Below are 25,447 nucleotides of genomic sequence, written 5' to 3'. Positions count from 1 at the left end.
TTTGATGAGGAGACAACATAGATCAGGAAATAATATAGGCCCTTTGAATATATGAATCCGTGTTACCGATTCTGGGTTCTTGACGAAGACCTTGGTGCGTCCCATCTGGTACTGGTCTGTGTCCATGTTGACCGAGCGCAGCAGGTGGAGGACCCCCTGCTGCTCCGGACCCCTCCAATATGGCCACGTCTCTGCTGTGAGGATTGCATATCTGAGGAGACAGAAACAGGAAAATGATAAAGATAAAGTCATTCTACTTAACTATGTCTATGCAAAATGCCCTGAAGTATGGCTTTAACTTTATGTTTCCATGAAATCAAGGAGGTGATATGGCAATTCCAAAAGGTGTTACTTTAAGGTAATAGTTATAAGGCAAAAATAACTTATGATCAAACTGACCTCATTAAAAACTTGTTGAACAGTCGTCGATAGGCAAATCCAGCTCTTCTGACTCTGATGTTCTCTCTCAGACCCAGATACTCCACTTGATGCTTCACTCTGAAATAAAAAAAACGGAAATATACAATTTTAAAATACTGGTACAATGTTGTATTTGTTCCTCTCATAGATGCAGCTGACCTGCTCTCCTCCCAGTCTTTGGGCCTCTTCGTCTCGTTGGGTTTGATGCAGCGGATGTAGTGAGGAGTGCACTTCATCAGCGTGTTCACCAGGTCATTGGCTTGTCTCTTTAGGGGAAAGAAAGAGATTGTATAAATGATTTAAAATAAAGTTAAAAAACAAAAATCTGTACATGAAGTTTTACCTTGATCTTGGAGCTTGCTGTGGTGGGTCTGCCCTTCTTATCAGTGTTGAGGTTTTCAGGAAACAAACTCCGGATAAAGTCACTGTGGACAAAAGTGTAACGTATATTACAAATATTTCACAAATAAATCTGCAATACAGGAATTAAATGCATTACAGGTCTTTCATTGATAACAAACAAAACAAATAGTCCTACTTGGTTTGGAGGAGTCACCTGCTTGTCTCCATGGAGACTGCTAAGATTTGTCCCATTCTGTGGAACATATTTTTATATTTTTAGCAATAAAAAAAAATAGATGAGTTAAATGCCATGTGGCTCATTCTAGGAAAAGCACATCTCCATGGAGACTAGAAGGTTTTGGACCCTCCACCCAAAACATATATGGTATATATTGTCCCGAACACAAAATTGTACCATAACTTTGTGACCCATGTATTGAGATATCAATCAATAAAAATCAAATGCTGAAAATCCGTACTAGTAATACAGATATGATATATTAGATCCTGATTTTCACCAGTCGCTAAAATCAGATCCATCTCCTTTAACAGTCAGAGGGACAGAGGGACAGAGGGACTCACTATTCACTGCTCTGCATGAGCTCGATGAGGTCTGGAAACAGCACGTCCCTGTTCCTCTCACAGAAGCCGACCACATCATAAGAGACCTGAGACACAAACAGAAGAACAGAGACCAGAGGAGTCAGGCTGAGAAGAAAAACAAAACTACAGAACTGATTGGAGGATGGAACAGAAGCATAAGCTGATCCATGTGACGATCTAGTGTTTTAGTGAATTCATTTAGTGGATTAATTCTGCTTTTCACGTGAGAAGTCTGCTTGTCTCCATGTCATTGGCATAAACCTTGATGAGCTTGTTTTTTTGTTTTTTTGGTTAAAATGCTTATGCAAGAGCGTAAATGAAGAGGAAGTTGACTTTTGTCACCTTTTTTACTTTGTGTGCACTTGTGGTTTTAGCCCAGTTTAGTCCATGTGTAGACTTGGTTTGATCCTGTTTTAGTCTTGGTTTAGTACTGGTCTAGTCCAGGTTTTGTTGCAGGTTTAGTTTAAACTTTTAATTTGGTGGGTGGCTATTTAACACAGAGGTTTAGGTTAAGGAGTGGCAAGTAGAGAGAGTATGGTTAAGGATAAGATCGGTGTCCAGGAAATGAATGCACTAGTACTTTATTGATACTTTGCAGATGATGTTATCAACATTCCCTGGAAGCATTGAAGCAAACTGAAAGCACTACTTTGTTAGAAGCTCTATGGCCGTGCCCACTGTCAGCTTGCCAATCTGCCCCTGCCTCAACAGGACCATGAACACTCGTTTTCAGACTCAACAGAGACTCCTGAAAATGTGTTGTTTAAATCCATTTTGTATTTTGTCCTGAGATTTTTTTATTTTTTTTTACTTTTTTGTCAGTGTTTGTATATGTGTGCATTGCGGTAACTGGTGAACATTCTGCCAATAGATGTACAACACAATGATACAAAAATTACATGAATCATGATAAGATCAAAATTCTGATCTTGATAATTGCAATATAATCAGTGCAGTGTTATGTGGTTGGTTGGTTGGTTGTGGACTTGTACAGTACCTTCCCAGCGTAGTGGTGAATGACGAAGCCTGAGTTCCAGCTGTTAAAGTGCTCATGGGTCCCCACAGCCGCCTGGAGCTTCTGCAGCAGAGTCCCGTCAGCTCCCTCTCCTTTGGCGTGCATCGTGGCACAAACATCGTCCAGAACTGACATGATACCGGGCGGGTTCTGCAGACCGACAGGTGGAGAAGGGTTACAAAAATCCAAATCAGCACATTTTATAAATAAAACAGATGCCGCACATATAAAGATTACATTAAAAAATTACAACAATTACAAACAAGCTATACAGCGGAGGGTATAAATGCTGAATTAAAGGTGCAATTATTCTGGTGGAGGGTCCGTCAAATGCTTTTCTCTATACAAATGTTAGCTTCATGGAGACCAAACCAGACCAAGTTACAGGTCAGATTTGTGGACAGGTGACCCCACTCACAGTCAGAATGTCAGTTTTTCTAGTGATTTCTGAGCTATAAAACCTCCTGTAATTGAATAAATTTAAGGTAGAGCTGTTTAATGTCATACTGTGGAACATTCCAGGCAGAGCAATGACATTTCTGTAGAAACAAGCAGGTGATGGACTCTCAACCGAAAAGTGTACCTTTAACCTTGCCAGTTCTAAAAAAAGCAAACCCATAAAATTTATGAAATAATATAAAAATTAAATAAAAGACACTGAGGACCACACAAAGCCAGAGAATAAAAGTGGGTCTTAGGTTACAGGGAAAAATCTACAACATTCAGCTCCTATGACCTTTTATCCAAACTATAAAAGTGTTCATGCATCTTTATCTTACTTTAAGTCGTATTTGAGTTGTTTTTGTGATTATTCAAATAAATCAAACTCTGGATCAGACATGTAGGTGTAAAAAATATGACTAGTTATTGTGAAATGCCACTATGAAGAGGTGGGGCCCATCTGTTATACATTTTGTATATTGTCTGCATCTAATTAGAAAGTGTTACATTGTCCGATAATCAGGAAGTGCACCATTAGTCTCTTAGGTCTCAGAAAGGTGTGAAACACCTGCATAAACTCATTGGGGTGAATAATTAGGATGCTCAGAATGCATAAGGTAAGTGACGAATAACTTTGGACCATTGCAAAGTGTTTAAAACAAAATAGTTTTGTTTTTCATATTTTTAAGATAGTAAAAATCTGTTACAGCTCCTTGAAAAAAAATCGAAAAAATTGAAGCTACTGCCTTGGTGGAGGTCTAAATCTCAACATTAAAAAGAAATTATGGTAACTTATTAACATCTAACTACCTGCTAATTAGCATAGTTGTAAATAGTTAAATTGTCATTAATTAGTATTTATTCAGCTCTTAATAATGTCTAAATCCTCATAAGCTTATTCTGTTATTAATACATATTTACAAACACTTTCCTATTAATACACTTCTTATTACTACTTATTAATATGATACTAGGCCATTTTTGTATATGAATTATGATTTTAATAAAATTGTGTTGTTAAGGACAAATAGCACAAGAAATTTAGTTTTTATTTATTTGCGCTAAAAGTTTATTAGACTCATAATTCATGGACAAATATTTCCTACTGTCATATTTAATGAGCAGTAATAAGGAGTGTATTAATAGGAAAATGTTTGTTAATATGTAACTAATAGGAGAATAAGCTTATGAAGGAATTAGACATTAATAAGGGCTGAATAAATATTAATTAAGCAGGTAGCAGGTAGTTAGGTGTTAATAAGGGCATCCTAAAATAAAGTGTTACCGAAATTATGTATTTTACAGAGTCAATACAAAACAGTGACCAGAGAACACTTCACATATCACACATATTTATTACTCCAACTGGCAGCATGAGAATGGAAACTTTCAGTAGGTTGGTTTTACAATAGAAATTGTACCTTGCTCAAACATTATACAAACCTAAATATACACACAAGATAAGCTTTGAATGAAGGTTGTGGAGTCACTATAGCAACAAGACAGGTAGACATATGCAGCCCTGTGCCTATCTAAAGCTTACCAGTTTGTTTTCTATCAGGTCACACACGATTTTGTTGTTGAAATACTCAATAGGAGTCCATTTGATTCCCTCTTGCACGTACTCTTCCTATGAAAAAGAACACATACTGGTAGTTGTAACATGTTTCATTTATACTGTATTTAAGAATGTATAATAATAACAAATGATTAAAGTACCTGCTCAGCCTTCAGGGTCAGCTCGATAAAGATTTGCTGTAGTTTCTCGTTGACAAAGTTGATACAGAACTGCTCAAAACCATTTTTCTTTTGAGGAAACAAAAAAACATTGTCAGTAATACAACATTCTACATCTTAAAGCATTGCGACACATACAGTATTGTGGGTCTTTTGTCAATTTAAAGATTATAATATTATCAATTATGAATATTTCAGCGGTGATAGTAATAAAAATGTAGAATAGCAAAAAGCAGCACATTTATTGATTTCCAATAATAAGGTTTTAGAGGTGCACTAACTTTTCTAGTCTCCATAAAAACATCATGGTTTTGACTGGATTGCTCCACATAATGGCACTGAATTTATTTATCTCCATGGAGACACACAGGTAAGATCATCTGGGCCAAGTTACAGGTGAGATTTTTGGAGAGGCGACCTTGTTCATAGCCAGAATGTATGTTTATTTTATTTTAATTTTTATTCATTTTGGCAATAAAAAAGTTAGTGCTCCTTTAAGATCGTAATCTCAATAAACCCACATTTTTGTCAGTATCATCTATCACTATTTGAATTATTAATTGCCAGGGCAACAGTCCTGAACAATCTCTCTACTCTACTGTACAACTCGATACTATTTTAAAGAGACTGACCTGGAAGATCTCAAAACCGTAAATGTCCAAAACTCCAATGCTGAACTCTTCATGGGGCTTCTGTATCGCTCCGTTAATTGCCTAAAGCAAAAAATAAATCTTAATGTCATTTTCTGTGTGAACTTTCTCACTTTCTCACTCCATGAATCAGATCCTGGAGTACCTCGACCAGATAATCGAAGAGCCTGGCGTAGAGGGCTTTGGCGAGGGCGTCCCTGGTGTATGTGGCCTGCTCCTGGTTCAGAGTTACGTTTATCGACTCAGATTTTCCGCCCCATTTGGAATCCATCTTCCGACTGGTCAGTTTGTCCTGGAGTCTGCTCGGGTCTATGCCCAACAGATATGCAGGGAACGCCAACACTGGAAAAAATTTTTACAAATTTACAACCCACAGAAAAATCATAAGATGTAAGGACCAGTCAGAAAATAGTATGGATGTTAGGGGTGTGCAAAAATATCAAAATATAAATAATGTAACAATACAGTATCAATATCAGGGACTGCTGTATCGATGTATCGCCGAGAGTATTTTTTGGTATATTTTACTACATTATTTTGTAACAGCGCTACAGTTTTGTTGCTTGTTTAAAGGAAGGAAACTTGTTCATGCAACACATTTCATATTTTCACTGTTTTGAGGAGTAAAATGGGTGTGTTTCATATTCACTTTGCACAGGAAGTGGTTTAACAAAGACGTTTTAGTATCACAGCCATGATTTTGCCATTATTTTTTATTGAACCATATATCGTATCAAACCAAAAGTGTACTGTATCGAGGTATGTATTGTATCGGTCAGAGGTGGGACCAAGTCGTTGTATTGCAAGTCTCAAGTCAGTCTCAAGTCTTTGACCTCAAGTCCGGGTCAAGTTCCAAGTCAAATACAGGCAAGTCCAAGTCGAGTCCAAGTCGTCTTGCTTTAAGCTTCAAGTCATTTCAAGTCTTCAGACCAAAATACCAAATATAGCTTAGATTTTTGCAATTTATATGACTTAAACTAAATTGTACTTAAAAAGTCATGGTATATTTAGTTATGAGTATTTATATAAGAGTTGTAGGAATGCACTTTTTTCCTTTTTAAATGTCTTGACAAGATCTTAGTGTGAATCATTATGGTCAGAACAGAAAGAATTAAAATTTAAAAGTGCTAAATATTTTGTCATGTCATGTAGTCTGCTCTGAAATGGAAGGATCTATTTTACTGTACTGTAACTGTAAGACCTTTGAGGATACCATATTACACTACAGCACTACAGTTACATCCAAAGTTACACAATTTGGAGAAGTGGGAGGGATATGTTGAAGTTTGTTCCTGTAAAATTAAGCACTGCATGTATCAACTGTAAAGAGAAAATTATTTTCTAGAAACATATATTTTTTTAGCAGAAGCATCAAGTTTTCTCAAGTCGCAAGGTTCAAGCCCAAGTCAAGTCCCAAGTCATTAACCTTCAAGTCCAAGTAAAGTCCCAAGTCTTGATCCATTTTTATCAAGTCAAGTCTCAAGTCCTAAAAATAGTGATTCAAGTCTGACTTGAGTCCAAGTCACGACTTGCAAGTCCCCATCTCAGGCATCGGCAACTTCTGAATGATAATCAGCCCTAATGTGTTGAAATGCGTAACATTTCCCAGGGTGACGGAGTAACGCAAATAATAATAATAAAAACTGGTTTGATGAGGGACCTTTCCTGCATAACCTTTCCCAGAGTGATGTACGATTGCTAAAAAAATTTGTACATAAAAATAAATGATTTTTCTAAGCACTGTGATTATGGATAGATTTGCTATTTATTTTAATAACAGGATTCTGTTAAAACATGTCCAGAAAAATTCACAAAAAAGACAGAAATACAGTATGTCTTGCTAACTGTTAAACTGCAATTTTGATGTGATTTCTATTAATTCTGCAGAGTGTATGAATGTAGCCATTGGTGGCGGTTGTTTTTTGTATATTTTGTGTCTTTAATAAATAATACCAGTGCAATGTCTGACTGCCTAAAGGTAAACACCAATTATATTCAGTATCTGCAGTGAAGTTCAAAGCTGAGACTAGACAAACAGAAGTATTAATTAGCCAAGGTCTTTGGGGAGGACAAGCTCATGCCCAACGTAACTCCTCCTGTCCCCGAGGAGACACACAGCCAATTTACAGACGCAGATGGACAGTTAAGAGACAGTGGAAAAATCAGTTTAATTACAATATTTCCTACGCATATTACAGTAGAATTCTCACATATATGTTATTGTAAATTTAATTTGAGGTTTCAGAACAGACAAACTGCCCTGCACATTTAGGCTACATTTAGACTGTAGCCTGAAGTGACACAGATACAAGCCACTTGGATATGTGCTCCTAAAACTGATACATATACAATTTTTTGACACGCGACTTCAGTCTGAACGGCCAGGTCACATTCATCCCACCTTGGAGTAAGCCTCCAAGTCTCGTCAATGGAGAGAAAGCGAGGTTAGTGAGTTCATTAATATCTGGGGGGATCGCTGTATTCAGGCCAAACTGGAGGGGTCTTATCGGAACCGGGAGTTTTTTGAAATGATTGCCAAAGAAATGTCCGAGCGCGGCTACAGGGGGTCCTGGCTCCAATGTTAACAAAAAATAAAGAGTACAAGGAGGCTAAAGACAAACAAACAAAGCGGCCGTGGACATGTAACCTGTTCATTTTACGAAGAACTGAACCATATTTTGGGAGACAGGCTCAGAGTTTAGGCTACTTCCTAGGACTAGTGTACTCCAATGCACATGCAGGACACTTTCGGGGCATTTAAAGTTCACACTGGAGATCACATACATGTTGCATTTAATTGGAAATGTGAACGACCACGCAAAAAAATTGGATTCCACAAAAAAATCCGAATTGAGCATTAAGCCCTGCTGTCTGAACACAGCCTTAGTTAAAGCCTTAGTTAACGGTCCTATAGTACGCAAAATTGATTTATGAGCTTTAAGCTGTGTTATGATGTTGTTATCTCCTCAAAAACAAGTTACAAGTTTGAGTAATCATTTATTAATAGCCTGTCTGCATCTCCAAATGCTCTGTTCCACCTTATGATGTCATGACGTGGTAGTTTTCAAGTTACCAGCTAGTTTTCCAGAGTTGAAATCATCCAAATGATTCTAGTGAAGGTGTTTGGAGTTTAAAAAAACAGTGGAGTGCTTCTTGTATCACCACATGACATCATAATTGGGAACAGAGTGTTTTCAGGTTGGAGTCTGCAGGTTTTGTGTGTTAAACATGTGTGAATGAAGCAAAACACAACTCCAGTCATGTTTGTGAAGAGGAAACAATATTATAACACAGATTAAAAAATAGCGTAATATGAGCTGTTTAAATAAATGGAAAACATGACATTATAGTTGTGTGTATTGCGACAGGCGTCTCTTTGTGCTAGAGTAAACATGGACGCTGTTATCTGAAGGGTTGGGTGTTGGGGTGTGAACTCACAGTCTGTGCTCTCCACTTGGCCATAGTTTCCAGCCTCGATGAAGCTGATGTTTCCCAAATGGAGGATCCCAGCCACGATCTGGAGCACCTGCGCCTGCACCTGCACTGGGATACCGATCACATGCATGGCCTCCTGCACGAAAAACACAAAAGACACAACAGTTAGATAGGTTTACCTTTAAAGGGTTCATATAGCACTATTTTTGAGCTATGTTACAAAACAGACCTGGAGTTGCGCTTTGTTTCATTCACACGTTTAACACACAAATCCTGCATATTTATTTTGAGAGTTATTCTCTCAAACTGAAAACTTTCTGTTCCATCTTGTGATGTCAAGTGATAATACAAGAAGTCCTCAACTGTGTTTTCAAATTCCATAAACCTTCACTAGAATCATTTGGATGATTTCAGCCCTGGAATTACCAATCTCGACTGAACTAAAGGTAAAAGGTACAGTAGCTCTTAACAAGAAAACTACCGCTTCATGACATCACAAGGTGGAAGAGAACATTTTGATCTTTGGAAATGTAGGGCCTGTTTACATGAGAAAGCTTGCAGGTAAAAACGACAAAATATTTTACCGGAAGTGTCTTTCATTTAGACAGTGACAGTGTTTTTGGGGCTTAAAAATGCAAATATCTGAAACCACCCTCCAGAGTGGAAAAGTTGAATACGCTCCACCGTAGCGTTTCCGTCTACACTGCCCAAGACGCAAAACTCTGGTCAGATCTGCTGTCATGTACACGTCATGTACACGTTTATGTCACATACATCACCACCCAGCGCCACCTCCTCGCCGCCTGGCATGCATACCCAATCAAATTCCACATGTATGCATGCAGATTTCCTTCCGAAAACGCCACTATTGTGTCTTCTGTTCAGACTGTCACCATATAAACGTAGCTGTAGACAAACAATAGTATCTCAGACCCTCACAATGCACCTTTTAGAAACACACTGGCAGGATGATAAATGGGATATACCACCTTATTTGCTTTTCATGTGAACAATGTTTTTTTAAGGAGTAAAAAAAAAAGCCATGCAAACCAGCACATACAGGTACATACAGGCCAGAGTAAACATGGATTTGACTTTAGGCTGAGCTGTGTGAAGAGAGAAGGAGTCACAAGGACATGTTTCTTTCTTACTGGAAAAAAGTAATTAGACATGTCTTTAAAGCCACTGGGGGAAGAACAATGGTACCATGATAATCTTAACAGCAACTAATCAGATAAATAACAACTAATCGATTGAAATAATTGTCAGCAAATTTAGTAATCAAATATTATGTCAAAATCAATTTTTTCCGTAAATAGCCACCAGAATGGAGTGTTTTAAGTCTCATCTTAAGACCCAATTTTATTCTCTGGCTTTTAACACGGCATGAGTTGTGTGGTCCTTTGTCTTTTATTTATTTGACTTATTTACTGCTATTTTGGTCTTGCTTTTGTTTGATCTTACTGGTTTTATTTTATTGTTTTAGTACTGGTATGACCAAATTTTGTTGTCTTCATTTTATGATCTCTGTGCAGCACTTTGGAAATTGCTTTGTTTGTAAAATGTGCTGTAGAAATAAAGTGGATTTGGATTTGAACTTTTACAATGATCAAACTGACCTCAAGTTGGATCGCTTCAGCTTCACTTAGGTCAACTGTACTACAAATCAAATCCTTACACATCAGTTACAAATGTTACGTTGCAAAGTAAAACTTGAATTCTCAATGTGAGCAGGGTTGCCTCTTCACAGATCTGACCTGTAACCTGACCTGGTAGCCTCACCTGCTTGTCTCTACAAAGCTAGATTAGTTTAATACCATACTGTGGGATATTCCAGACAAAGACATAATCACCTGGCTCAAAAAATCTTCAAAAACAAATGTATATACAGTATTTGGATAGTCATTTTATCAACCTAAATTACACAGAAATTACACTTTTTTTTTTTTTTTTTTTTTTTTTTTTTTTCATCAGAAGGTTGAACTCATTAGTATTTACCATTTTGTTTTATTTGAGTAAATAGACAATAGACAATTTCAAACGGCTGGACCTCAGTTCGATACAAATTTGCCCAGACCACGTGATCAGTTACAGTTACAGTTAATTTTACAAATGTTTCTTTTAAATGCTCATGAGTTGTTTGAGTAAATGCAGTTTGTTGTTTGTACCATAGTTTCCTGAAAGTCTTTGCTGTCATTGGTCCCATCCACTTTGTAGGTGCCAGACTGGTTGAGGTAGTAGTAATAGTCAGGAGTCATGATGCCCAGGCCTTCCTTCTGCTGTGCGTTGGCGCCCTCTAGCAACTGGAGGAGAACAGCACAAACACAAAGCATGAGAAAGACCAGACACTCGGTCACTTTTGTCTTAAAATATGTAAATTCTGAAATAAAACAACTAAACATGTTTTATTATTTCATTTGATATTATTTTGTGGGACTTTATAATTTCTCACAATGCATTTTTCTCACATAGGGACATAAAAAGCACCACCATACACTTTAAAAGCATCTCCATACTAAAACTTTCCAATCATGTACTTAACAATTTGATTTGTTAATGTCTAATTCTATGGCTAAGTTTGAAAAAAAAAAAATAAAATAAATTGGCAAAAGTGAAAAAATTTTTTAGACAAATTTCTAGACAAATCTAGTTCATTCAAATACTAGAAAAAATATATATATATCCCAAATCTTCTTAATTTTTTTTGTATCCAATATCTCAAAAAATAAAGCAGGTGAAATTTAAACCTGTCTCTATACACTTTTTAGATCATATGTCAGATATGCAAATTTTTTACACATAAAATACCTAATTTATGTAGAAAAACATTTCATGACAACAGACAGACATAGTACTTTTTAAAATTTTAAGTTGAGTTAAGTTTATAATTTCTTTTCCACCTGCAGTATAATAATATGTACGTAGGTGGTTGTTGTACATAGATTTAAGTGCTGTTTTCTGACCTGATAATAAATGTGGAAGTTTCTCTCATTCTCATTTTGGCTCACGACTCGAGACTTTTCCAACAAGAAGTTTGAAATTTTCCCGCCATCAGGTTCTCCTCCTCTGCTGAACTGAATTTCAAAATATTTTCCCTAAAAAAGGAAGAAAATAAATAAATTAGCAAGCATAAAAGACAGCTTTACTCAATTTTATGTTGCATTCATGGTGTCAAGAGTTGAAGGATGACATCATTTCAAATGGAAGGCAGCGGTCTATATATACCTCTATGGAGATAAACTGTGATCATACTTGAGGACACTTCCTCAACCACAAAAAGATCGTATAGTTCTGAGAGATTGCAAATTAAAACTGAGGCTTTTTCTTATAAATGACAAAAATATTAGTAACAACATAGCAGCAATAGTAGCAGTTGACTCACAAATCGACTGGAGTTGTTGTTGCGGACAGTTTTAGCATTTCCAAAAGCTTCCAGCAGTGGATTGGACTGAAGGATGATATCTTTAACATGCTACAAAAACAAAGAATACAAGAAATAAAATACAACACAGAAATATGTATGACGCAGTACTCATCGGAATACTATTTGTGAGCCCTATTCAAACCAGTTAAAGATACACTGTGTAATTTTTCTGGTGAAAGGTCTGTCACCTGCTCATTTTTCCTCTGCCTGGAATGTTCCACAGTATGAATAAAATCAATTTGTATGTATGTACTAATGTATTTATCTCCACCGAGATCCTAGAATTGCCAGTGTCTACTGAACAAAAGGTAAAAGGAGCTGTTAACATGAAAGCCACCACTACATGACATCACAAGGTGGAACAGAACATTTTGAGCAACAGTATTATAACATGGCTTATAGTGCACAAGAGTCAGTTTTGTGAAAACATTCAAGGTCATACTATGGAACACTGCAGACAAAGCTATCTCCATGGAGACTAGCAGAAAAGTTATGCAATGCAACTTTAAATCTTACCTGCACTTTGGATCCGCCTCCTGATACTTTGGAAATGTAGCCCATAATGTATTTGGCAGCCACAGTCTTTCCTGCACCACTTTCACCACTACACACAAGAACAACAGATGAACTGTTTTGTGTTGATGATACATGTACTAGATACATGCACACTTCTTGTGCTTATAAAATTAATACATTTGAAATAATTTGATAGAAATGCAAAAAATACACAAACATTTGAAAATATGTATATAACTGTATCTTTTTTCTCTCCAACGTGTATATTTGTATTGTATAATACAATAATACCTTATAATAACACATTGGTTTTCTCCGTCAATCATCATGTTTCTGTACATATTGTCAGACAGTGCATAGATGTGAGGAGGGTTTTCATACTGGGCCTATGGAAAATGAAAAAATGTGCAGAGATTAACATTTGTTATTATAATGTAATATTAAAGATGCATTGTGTAACTTTTCCGGTGAAGGATCATTCAAATGCTTTTCCCCATGCAGATTACCTGGAATGTTTCACAGCATTAAATCTTTCTATCTTCATGGAGACCAAATCAGACCAAATTACAGGGCAGAACTGTGGAGAGGCGACCCTGCTCACATTCAGAATGTTTGTTTTCTAAGTATTTTGAGCTCTAAAACCATTTGTAACTGATAAATATAAGGTAGAGGTGTTGAATGTCCTCCTGTGAAACCTTCCAGACAGAGCAGTGATATCTCCATAAAAACAAGCAGGTGATGGACCCCCATCCAAAAAGTTACACATTGCACCTTTAATAATATGTCAAAGTAGGAGAATATTTGGTTTTACTCACAGCTCCTTGGTACAGCTCGATCTCTCGGTCAGTGAAGTAGGGCATCTGTTTGAACGGGTTTACTGAGATTAACACAGGGCCAATGTAAGTCTAAACACGCAGGTCAAGGAGGCAAGTGTAGAGCAATCACATACAGCAATAAGAACAACAACAAAACATGCATCTTTACATTTGCCTAAAAAGGAATGGAAAGAAGAAAACTTTAATTAGACTTTATATCAAAATCAACTCTGAAATGTTACTACTGTGACAACATTAACTGCAAATAGTTTGTCTCATATCCTGACTCAATAATAATGCATTTCGGAAAAGAAAGGTGTCAGACATTCACTCGGTTGGAATATTGTGGTTAAAGAAGACCTATTGTGTGTCTGTTACATAGTTATAATTGTTGACATCTGTGGATCTGGATCATAACGTTATAATTTGGACATTTTCAATTGCAATATTGATCTAAAATGATTTAATAAAAAAAAAACAAATTAACTGACTTCTGTATTAGAAAACTGTGGTGCCCAGTGGGAGCTGACACCACCATAAACATGCAGCTGGTAGCCCCTCTATGGAGATCCACCTTATTCCACTGGGCCCACTTTAGTCTCTAAACGCTCTTAAATAAGTTTTTTTGTGGTGCTACTTCCAGTTAAACAGGGAGCCGATTCATGTCAGTAGAGAATTTGGGAAACATTTTGCATCTTAAACATGACATAAAGTCAGTTCATTTGTGTAAAATGTTCAGTTTTCCTGTGCACCGACAAGTAGGGCTGGGTCTCATTAAGAAGTTGCCGATATGATACATACCTCAATACACAGGCCACGATACGATACATATCTTGATACAGTCCACGTTCAGTTTGATATGATATATTTCAAATGGATTCGATATGGTTCAATAAAAAATAATTTCAAAATCATGGCTGTGATACTCAAAGTCTTTGTTAAACCACTTCTTGTGCAAAGTGAATCTGAAACACACATTTTAATCCTCAAAACAGTAAAAATATCAAATGTGTCGCATAAACAAGTTTCCGTCCTCTGAACAAGAAACAAAACTGTAGCGTTTTAACAAAATTATTTAGTAAAATATATCAAAAAATACTCTTGGTGATATATCAGTACAGCAGCCTATAGTATCACCACATTTAATGATACAATATATCGATATTTCAATATTTTTGCACACCCAACAACAAGTCAACACCGCACCAATTCTCTGATGGCTTTAAAATGGCTTTACAGTCCATAATGAACTTTGCAACTTCCAGAATAAGGTGAAAAGAAAGCGCGATTGTTTTAGAGTTTGTTCACCAGGACTGCATCCCGCGTGTGTGGTAAGGTGCACGCTCCCTCGTCACAGTTTATCACACACACACACACACACATGATGCAGTCCTGCAGAAAGCGTCACACAGCAGGGGACTGGTAAACAGATTCTCCTGTCTGACCAAAAGAATGTTTATGTCTTACTTTAAAACCGAGACAAAATGAACCCAGAAGAGCCTAGTTACAGACCACACAAGCAAGTAGCAGATTTTTACTCATTTGTACCAAAATGACGACGCAGCGCTGCCAAATCCTACATACATCACTGTTTAAGAAAATAAAACTGGAGAATGAAGGAACTGCAAAACAAAGGATGTGAACTGGTGGCAAAGAAAATGGGAAATATAGGCAAAATGGCTTCTTGAAAATAAGCGATTAAAGGTTACCGGTACTAAAGCATGCACAAATCATTTCAAATACAACTTAAAAGCTCTGAAAAGTAGATTTGGTGTTGATACATTTTACACTTACATCTTAGCTGCTTTCTAGGTATAAAGGCTTATGAACTGAGTTGAATTCATTGTTTTACTCACTGTCTAATCACTGTTTTACTGTGTGTTTATTTATTGAGTTTACATTTTAATCTAAAAGACCTTAATCTGATTCCAGTGAGCAAAAATACTGATAAGTTTGTCTGGTTTTGGGTGATATATTTGCATAGAGCCTACACTGGTACTTTTTTTTTTACCTGCCTCCACTTCTTTGTTATGTGTCATCAGCTCAGTGTAATAATACAGACACATGCAGACACTGTGGCTGCATGTAAATGAAGAAACTACACCAAGCGTAGTTCCAACTACTTAAACAGGCTACTTGGAGACGACCAACTGAAGTCATTCAATTTACTACTGAACATATATAACTGCATTTTATTACAGATTAAATTCTCAAAAAGGTCCCAGATTACACAAAACTGACTCTGGTGAGCTAAAAAGGGACAGAATTTTGGACATAGGGCCTCATTTAGTAGTGAGCCATTACATTACATTAACCACACTGCAAGAACATTTACAGTCCCTGACAAAAGTCTTGTCGCTTATCCATTTTGTAGAAACAAAAGCTTATAACCTGATTTTAAATTAATCAATTGGTTTTAGAAATGTCTCATATGAAAGCTATAACCCTTCCAAATTATGCTCAATATACTAAAATAAATTTGCTTCACTGAAGAAAGATTGATCATTTAATGAACACAGAAAGGTCAGATTTTGGCAAGACAAAAGTCTTGTCGCCTTGTCATATGATGCACCCAATCCTAGATTACAGCCTCACCTGTGATCAGTAACTGATCAATCAGTTAGTGGGTGTGTATAAAAAGAAGCCCAGCACACCAGACCTTCACATCAACTGCAACTTGACCTCTGACAACATGCCTAAGATCCACCCTGAGACCAAAGCGTTAATTATCAAGAGGCTGAAGACCAGATCCACTGCTGAGGTGGTGACACCTTCAATGTGTCTCAGCGTCAAGTACAAAGAATAAGAAAAAGATCTGAAATGACTGGAGATGTTTTTGACAAGCCCAGGTCCGGCAGACCCCGCAAGACAACTGCTGGGGAGGACCGTTTGTTGGTTCAAAAATCCAAGGCCAGCCCCTTTTCCACTGCAGCAGACTCCACCAGGCCTGGTCACCTCAAGTCCCTGTGTCAACCACAACAGTATGTAGAATTCTGCCTCGAAATGGCCTCCATAGTCGAATCAGTGCACAGAAACCAGCACTAAACAAAAGGCAATTAAAAAACCGTGTGGCATTTGCCAAGGCCCACAGCCTGCTAAAAGGATGGACACTGGAAAAGTGGCAGAAGGTGGATTTCTCAGATGAATCCTCTGTTGAATTACATCACAGCCGCCGCAAATATTGCAGGAGAACTACTGGAACCTACATGGATCCAAGATTCACCCAGAAAACAGTTAAGTTTGGTGGTGGAAAAATCATGGCCTGGGGTTCCATCCAGTATGGGGCTGTGCGAGACATTTGCAGGGTGGAAAGCAATATCAATAACCTAAAATATCAAGAAGCATTAACTACCTCTTACATTCCCAACCATAAAAGGGGTCAAATTTTGCAGCAGGATGGTGCTCCATCGCATACTTCTATCTCTACATCAAAGTTTCTCAAGGCGAAGAAGATGAAGGTGCTCCAGGACTGGCCAGCCCAGTCACCAGACATGAACATCATTGAGCATGTCTGGGGTAGAATGAAAGAGGAAGCATGGAAGGCAAAACCAAAGAATCTTGATGAACTCTGGGAGGCATGTAAGACGCTTTCTTTGCTATTCCTGATGACTTCATCAACAAATTGTATGAATCATTGTCGAACTGCATGGATGCGTCCTTCAAGCTCACGGAAGTCATACAAGATATTAAATATGGATCTCACAGCACCACTACTTCATTCACTGACGTTATGCAACATATTTTTGTATTTGAAGTAAATTATTTGTTCAATTTTCTGTAGGCGACAAGACTTTTGTCTTGCCAAAATCTGACCTTTCTGTGTTCATTAAATGATCAATCTTTCTTCAGTGAAGCAAATTTATTTTAGTTTATTGAGCATAATTTGGGAGGGTTTTAGCTTTCATATGAGACATTTCTAAAACCAATCGATTAATTTAAAGTCAGGTTATAAGCTTTTGTTTCTACAAAATGGATAAGCGACAGGACTTTTGTCAGGAACTGTAGTATCAAGGTCTTTAGTGATGACTTAGAACAACACTTCCTCTTAATAAACAAATGTATTTCTTTTTAAATATTTTGCAGTGTGTAGGTTTTCTAGTGAAGAGTCCATCAAATGCTTTTCTCCGTAGAGATGTTATCGCTTTGTCGGTAATGTTTCACAGTATGGCACGAGACCAAACCATTGAGGTATTTTTAAAGTTTTTGAAAAAGTGACAACATTCTAGCATGGCTTAAAGGAACAGTTCGAAATTTTGGACAAAGGGCTTCATTTGCTAGTGAGCCAGAGTGTTGAAGACATGTAGAGACCCTTTTTAAAATATTCCATCCAGTCCTTGTATTTGCAGAGGTCGCTGGTGCTAGGCTAGTGCATGTCAACAGCCATAGCTATCTTGCCACTAAAAACAGTCTTACCCACTCCACAAAACACAATAGGCAACTCTGTTATTACGCCAGACTGCCGATGTTAATGTCTGTGTTGATAGAATAATTTTAGAAGTAAAACCAACCTTGCATTTGAAAGATGTATGTCTGAGCAGCAGCAGTGAGTTGTACTTCCTGATAGAAAGCTTAGCAGCGGCGGACTGATATATGAGAAAATAGTCCCTCAACCTGCGACGATTCATGTGATACAAAGTTAGTTTTATTTCAAACATTATTCTATCAACACAGACATTTACAGTGACAGTTTGGTGTAATAATAGATTTGCTTCGGGTGTTTTGTGGAGTGGGTAAGACTGTTTTTAGTGGCAGAATAACTATGGCCATTGACATGCACTAGCCTAGCATCAGTGACCTCTGCAAATACAAGGACTGGATGGAATATTTTAAAAAGTGTCTCCACACGTCTCCAACACTCTGGCTCACTAGGAAATGAGATCCTATGTCCAAAATTCTGAACTTTCTCTTTAAGCCGTGCTAGACTGCTGTTACCTCTTCAAAAACTTCAAAAATACCTCCATGGTTTTGGTCTCCTGCCACATTTGACAGACCCTCTACCAGAAAACCTACACACTGCAAAACCTTTAAAAAGAAATTTGTTTACCAAGAGGAAGTGTTGTTTTGAGTCATCACTAAAGACCTTAATACTAAATGTTCTTGCAGTGCGGTTAATGTAATGATGTCAACTGCAGGTTCTTACAGAGTTTTAGCTTCACTCCAAATTTGGGCCTGTGCATTTTCAAAAACGGAAGTGAGCTGTTATGACATGAGCAGAAGAGGAAGAAGAGGATTTGATGCAGATAGCCTGTACTTATATGTAGCTTTGACGCTTGATAAAGTCCAAATCCCGTTTACAGGTCCTTTATTACGCAAAATTGACCTTTGTGGGCATGTGGTAATGTTGTTACTTCATCATAAACATACCCGGAGTTGTGTTTCGTCTCATTCCTACATGTTTGAGTAATCTTTTATTATTAGTCAGTCTACATCTCCAAACCTCAAAATACTCTGTTCCACCTTGTGATGTCATGAAGCAGTCGTTTTGAAGCTTTTGTTAAGTAGAGATTGGCAGTTCCAGGGCTGAAATTATCCAGATGTTTGAAGTTTGAAAACATAGTCGGGCACTTCCTGTATCACCACATGACATCACAATGTGGAAGAGAGTGTTTTCAGTTTGAGAGAAGAACATGTGAATGCAGCAAAACATAACTCCAGGAATATTTGTGATGAGGAAACAACATTACAACATAGTCTAAATTAAGCCTAAAATCAGAAAATAATGTAATATGGACCTTTAAAATTAAAATGACTGTTACAAATCTATACATATATATTTTAACCCTCTCCAGGCAGGTGTTGCAGATTTGCAACAGCTTAATTCCAATTACCTACTTACTCCACATCCATATTTTATGAGCTTTTTTTACTCAGGAGTCTTTTCTCCCATCCATGTTGATAAACGTGGACGATGCAGACTGTGCAAGAATGGCTACATGCAAACGGCCTGCCAGAAGTGCAAACTACTTTTTTTTTTTTTTACAAAGGATAAAAAAGTCAGGATTGTATATTACTACGCCATATAATAATTTTCCCCAAATATCAGATTTTTCCTGATACTAAAAATTTATTTGAGCCTGAGAGGGTTAAAAGCAGCTCTAAAATGCATCTGAGGTGGTTATAGTCTCATTTTGCTCACTGCGGTTTCCATTTGAATATTTCAGACGAGAGTGGGTGACAAATGAAAGTGGGGCATAGATCTTTGGCACAGCCCCAGATTGAACCTTCATTCTGAGCATTAGGATACAAAGATGTAGTCGTCCATGTATCTCTTCTTGAGGTTTTCCACGATGGCGTCCTCTGTGATCTTGGAGAGCAACACCATGTCGTCCACTCCACTCTGCTTCACATTCTGACTCTGCCAGTGATACTTGGCCTAAAAACAAAGAGCACAGGAGAATGGTTATAAGTCTGTATCTGAAACATAGTTAAGTCCATGTCTGAAATAGGACGTTTGTTAGAGCTTAGACTTAAACTTAGACTTAGGCAAACTTTATTGATCCACAAGGGAAATTATTTGGACACAGTAGCTCACACATCACAATATAATATAATAACAAAGAGTAAAAGTATAAATGGTAATAATCAATTCTAAATAAGTAGCAAAAAAGAGCAAGAGTTGAGGTACAGGTGTAGGGAGTATTATCCGCTACATAAGGCTGAGTTGTTGTACAGTTGTAGGGAATATTATCTGTTACATAAGGCTGAGTTGTTGTACAGTTGTAGGGAGTATTATCTGTTACATAAGGCTGAGTTGAGGTACAGTTGTAGGGAGTATTATCTGTTACATTAGGCTGAGTTGAGGTACAGTTGTAGGGAGTATTATCTGTTACATAAGGCTGAGTTGTTGTACAGTTGTAGGGAGTATTATCTGTTACATAACGCTGAGTTGTTGTCAGTTGTAGGGAGTATTATCTCTTACACAAGGCTCAGTTGTTGTACAGCTGTAGGGAGTATTATCCACTACATAAGGCTGAGTTGTGGCATAGTTGTAGGGAGTATTATCTATTATATAAGGCTGAGTTTTTGTACAGTTGTAGGGAGTATTATCTGCTGCATAAATGTGAGTTGTTGTACAGTTGTAGGGAGTATTATCTGCTGCATAAATGTGAGTTGTTGTACAGTTGTAGGGAGTATTATCTGCTGCATAAATGTGAGTTGTTGTTCAGTTGTAGGGAGTATTATCTGTTACATAAGGCTGAGTTGTTGTACAGTTGTAGGGAGTATTATAGTATAAATATAGTCTTGTATCTCTCACAGTTTGAGTGCAGCTGTAGTGTTAGAAGATGAGCTGCAGGAGACTAAACAAATATTTTAAGTAACACTACTGAGTAAAAGTTTTGGTTTCTCTTCCGTTCTGAGTAAGTCTAGACGTGAGAAAAGTTTATTAAATTACTTTTTAATTTACTACTTCTTGGGCCATTTCCTTGTACTTCTAATGAAGTACTATTATTTGAATGTTCACAGAACATGTACTTTTTTGCTTCTCTTCCACCTCTGTGTCAGACATTCAGAATAAAACCACTGTGGTTTGACGTTACAGGAAGTGGAGGCAAGTTACCCGGCAACAGGTCACAGCAGAGGTGAAGTCATGTTTAAAATGGTCACTTTTAAGAAACAGCGCACACAGATCACCCAGATAACTCACAGCTGTTCGCCTGATATGTCAATGTGCAGCTAACTGACCTGAATGATGATATATTATGATATTTTAGCCGGTGTTACAGTAGGGTGACCAGACATTTCTTTTTATCGGAACAATCCCAGTTTTGAACCCTGTGTCCCCTGTTCTATGAGATTTGTACAAAACTAGGATGACCAGATTTTCAGAATTCTAAACTGGGACACACTCGGGTTGGGGTGGTTGGTATAAATAAAATTGTGAAGGTGTGTGAGAGCGTGTAACATTGTGCATTTTTGTGTCAGTCATAATCTGACGTGGCTTTTGCAGACATGGTTTTCTGTTTTTTGGCTAAACAAATGATAATTTATGCTCCTCTTTACTGTTGGTAGGCATCAGATTAGTCAAAAATTGTGATAATCCTGTTTTAGTCCTGGTTTAGACATGATGTAGTCCTGGTTTAGTTTTAGCTTAGTCCTGGTTTAACTCAAATTGATCAAAATAGGGACACTTGGGACATTACTTGTATAAAACTGGAACAAATCCCTGGTTTTGGATAAATCTGCTGGTACAGGGGATACAGAGCTTAAAAGTGGGACTGTCCCGGGTAAATAGGGATTAGGGATGTCTGGTCACCCTACACAAAACCAGTAATTTGTCCCAGTTGTCCCTATTTTTGACCAATTTGATCTCAACCAGGACTAAACTAAAATTAAACCAGGACTACATCAGGTCTAAAACTGGACTGTCACAATTTTTTGACTAATCTTCTCCCAGCCAACAGTAAAGAGGAGCATACATTGTCATTTGTTTGGCCAAAATACAGAAATTCTTGTTTTCAAATGACCACAAAGCAAACACCCATAAGTGACATTTATGAGGAAGGCTGCAGGAGACGGGCCTCCAGGATCATGGGGGACCCCTCGCACCCCTCCCACCACCTGTTTGTTCCTCTGCCTTCTTGGAGGAGACTGAGGAGCATTAAAGCCAGAACATCTCGGCTGAAGTCCAGCTTTTTTCCTGAGGCTGTCAGACTTTTGAACAGTGCACACTGACTTCCTGCTTGGGCTGCCTCCCTATCTCGCCACACGTTTTACTTGTACTTATCTGTTGAAACTGCTAAATGTTGTTGTTTTGATGTACTTACTTTTTAAATATTGCTTATTTATTAATGTTTTTATCTTGCTCTGGGCCTTGGGAAGCACATTTGGTTCTGTCATGTGTTTCTCTCATATGCTTGAATGACAAATAAAGAACCTTGAACCTTGAACTTTGAACCTTGAACCTTGAAAAAAAAAATGTCCTCAGATTATGACTGACACAAGAATGCACAATGTTACACGCTCTTTTCACAATTTTATTCATAGCAACCATCCAAACCCAGGTGTACACATGAAACTGTATTTTTACTTAACTATTTCTTACTTTTTGCTTTCAGTTTGAATGGAGCCTACAACTATTGAATCTATCTTTAGTCATTTTCAACAGTGTATTTTTGTCATGTAACTTCTTTTGACCAATCAGATGTGAGCCCCAGAAACTAATATCAGCAGTTGAGCTTCTAATATAAAGTCAGTGGTCAGGCTACTATGCTGCAGTTATCCACCTCCAAATTTGCAGTTATGTAGGTTTCAAAATAAATTACTTTGAAATTGAAATGATCTTAAATCAGGGTGACCAGACGTCCCTATTTACGTGAGACAGTCCCAGTTTTGAGCCCTGTGTCTCCTGTCCCATCAGATTTATCCAAAATCAGTGAATTGTCCCAGGAGTCCCTATTTTTGACCAATCTGATCCCTGCCAATAATAAAGAGAGACATACATTGTCATTTGTTTAGGTAAAATACAGAAAAGTTTCTTAAAAATCACCAACACAGAAATAAACTATGACTATACTGGCTCACATTAGTGCTGAGTACAGAACAGTTCTCTGTAATGATGCACTGGTTTCACAAGATTATTATTACTAATCACCACAAACCAGGAATGTTCTAGTTTTTTATTTTGAAAATGTGGTCATCCTATGCTCAATGTGTGTCTTTTTGTGTCTTAAACCTGCTGTTTTGATCGTTTTTTGCCACCTGTCGCCATATTGGTTTAAGTTGTTAATAAGACCCTCATTAGATGTGTGTACAATCTATCAGTCATCCAGGTAGAATCTATGGCAAACGGTTTGAGAGGGGAGTTAAGAGCCTATTTTTGTTAAGAAAGAAAATCCTTTCTTAAACAGAGGCCTCAGACATGATCTATCTCCTGTTTACAGCTCCATCCTCAAACTTAAATCAAAACAAACAAAGAAAACATTTGGGAGAGCCAGGTCAGGTCCAGAGGTGTGAAAGCTCCATTATGACCATAAACAAATCTGCTAAAAAGACCCAACACTGAGGGCAAGAGCAATAAGCCGAGCTACAAACAGAAACCGTAAACAAGTAGATGTGTTAGTTTCAGAATAATTTCAGTGTCATTCGCTCGTTCCTTCAGTGTCCAACCAGAACTGAAGTAGTATCGTGTATGAGATGCGAAACGTATTCGACCAAAAGAAACTTTCGTCCAGTTGACAAATAGAATTTCTTTGTTTGCCAAGATCCTCATTAGCTACTGAAATATCAATAGCTAAAGGGGATGTAAACAAATATAAATGCCAAAGGAAACGTTAAAGAACACCTACTGTGAGTTTGTCAGTTATATAGTTATAATACTTGACACCAGTGTATCATATGTTTTAATTTGCACATTTTAAATATTCATCTCAATTTACTTAATAAAAGAAACAAGTCCTCTGTCTTCCAAGTTAAAGCTTTTTTTTTTTCAATTGTACCAAAATGACTACAGAACACTGCTGAACCTTATGTGTATCACAGATTAAGAAAATAAACTTGGAGAATGGAGTTATTTTAAAGCAGTGGGCATATACCGGTAGCGGTGACACTTCACTCACAAACTAGGAAGACGTGTGATGACAACTTCCGCTGTAGTTACCGACACTGATTTTATTATAGTTCTATGAGCCTGCTACAATTGTGATAAAACCCGTTGAAGTAAAAGTGATCAGTGGTAAAATGAAGACTGCATACGTCTGTGCTGTTTGGAATCATCTGGAATTTGGCGTCCTTGGAGTTGTGCATCAGCGAGAAAACGATGAAAACTGAGGTATCGTTGTAATTGTTGATGAGCCGAACAAACAGAACACTACAATGACATGGAGATGAAGAAAACTGGTCCATTTTCTCATGTTTCCTAGATTTTGTTAGACTTAAGCGCGAACAGAGCCCACCGGAAATTGTCATCGCATGTTTCCAAACGTCTTCCTGGTTTGTGACGTAAGCCTGAATAGAGCCGATGGGGCTGATCGGCAAAATGGCATCTTGAAAATAACCAATTAAACAAAAGTTTCTTATTCAAACATGCATGAATCACTTCAAATGCAACTTTGAGACGGTAAATAAAAAGCGGAACTGTAACACAGATAGTAAATTTTGCAAAATAGGTCCAAAAATCAGTATTAACCCAGTTTTTAGGAAAATTTGAGTTTTCCAATGTTCCAATAATACTCCTCTTTTCTGTTAAAGTCCATGAAGAAGAAGAAAAAAAGGTAGAACTGACTGATGTCCATGTGTAATCCGTGTGACATTAGTTGAGAAAAATTTGATGCCTACAATAAGAAAACCCAATAATTAGATCTTCCTGTAATTACTTAGAAACTGCTGTACAATTAATTTTAAAATAACTCTTACAGTCTTTTTCATTTTCTCTTTCACTTCTCTTTGTCACAATTTTCTCTTTTTGCACAAGTGCTGTTCTGATTTCTTTTGTATTTGAAACCTGAAGCTTTCACTTATATCAATGTGGCTTTGGGAAATTTCACTCAAAAATACAATTCACTTTAATCTATAGATGCACCCACACTTGGCCTGGTTTAGTCTTTTTTCAGCTGCAAGACCTTTCGTGCCTTCACCATGATTGTGTAGCCCACTGACCCACACCGAGAGACCATTTAAAGGGCATAGAATGACATAGTATTGCAGGTAGTAAAGATTGTCACCGATGCCACAAGTTTGACACAATTTACACGCAAGAAACCATTTTTCTCTGATACTTTCAACATTATTTCAACAAGATAAAAGTGCTTTCTTATCATTTTATTTGACAATTAGTCATCTCTGTGTACATTAGAGGAGTTACACCTAAAAAAGATAAAATCTGACACCTAAAAAAATTACAAACTGGAAGGAAAAATGTAAAGTGTTCAGTAAAATCTTAAATATACTGATTTTAACTGTTCTTCAGTCAAATGAGTATAAAAGCTGCTGTTTAAAGCTGCATTGTGTAACTTTTTGGTTGAGGATCTGTCTCTTGTCTGCTTGTTTTCATTATCTGTAAGTCACAATCATGCCACAAAATGTCAAGAAATAAAGACTTGACAGCTTCACT

The 25,447-nt window shown here is 37.3% G+C and overlaps 1 protein-coding gene across 2 annotated transcripts in view; it reads right to left on the bottom strand.

Annotated features, from left to right (window-relative positions):
* Positions 1-25,447, bottom strand: part of myo1f (myosin IF) — a 50,768-nt gene that overhangs the window by 14,649 nt on the left and 10,672 nt on the right. For both annotated transcript variants that reach the window (XM_055164980.1, XM_020933346.2), the window contains exons 3-20: positions 19,643-19,771; positions 13,399-13,488; positions 12,875-12,969; positions 12,584-12,671; positions 12,026-12,115; positions 11,607-11,738; positions 10,812-10,946; positions 8,647-8,779; positions 5,354-5,550; positions 5,191-5,271; positions 4,541-4,627; positions 4,365-4,451; positions 2,363-2,530; positions 1,345-1,430; positions 764-845; positions 580-686; positions 400-498; positions 67-211 (exon numbers count right to left, since the gene is read on the bottom strand). In XM_055164980.1, the coding sequence (XP_055020955.1) occupies positions 67-211; positions 400-498; positions 580-686; positions 764-845; positions 1,345-1,430; positions 2,363-2,530; positions 4,365-4,451; positions 4,541-4,627; positions 5,191-5,271; positions 5,354-5,550; positions 8,647-8,779; positions 10,812-10,946; positions 11,607-11,738; positions 12,026-12,115; positions 12,584-12,671; positions 12,875-12,969; positions 13,399-13,488; positions 19,643-19,771 (2,031 nt within the window). The remainder of the gene's footprint in view (positions 1-66; positions 212-399; positions 499-579; positions 687-763; positions 846-1,344; positions 1,431-2,362; positions 2,531-4,364; positions 4,452-4,540; positions 4,628-5,190; positions 5,272-5,353; positions 5,551-8,646; positions 8,780-10,811; positions 10,947-11,606; positions 11,739-12,025; positions 12,116-12,583; positions 12,672-12,874; positions 12,970-13,398; positions 13,489-19,642; positions 19,772-25,447) is intronic.

The sequence above is a fragment of the Boleophthalmus pectinirostris genome, unplaced genomic scaffold (genome assembly GCF_026225935.1).
Source record: "Boleophthalmus pectinirostris isolate CB_2022bp ecotype Guang Dong unplaced genomic scaffold, ASM2622593v1 HiC_scaffold_7, whole genome shotgun sequence".
NCBI lineage: Eukaryota > Metazoa > Chordata > Actinopteri > Gobiiformes > Gobiidae > Boleophthalmus > Boleophthalmus pectinirostris.
This window is presented reverse-complemented; position numbering and strand designations above follow the sequence as displayed.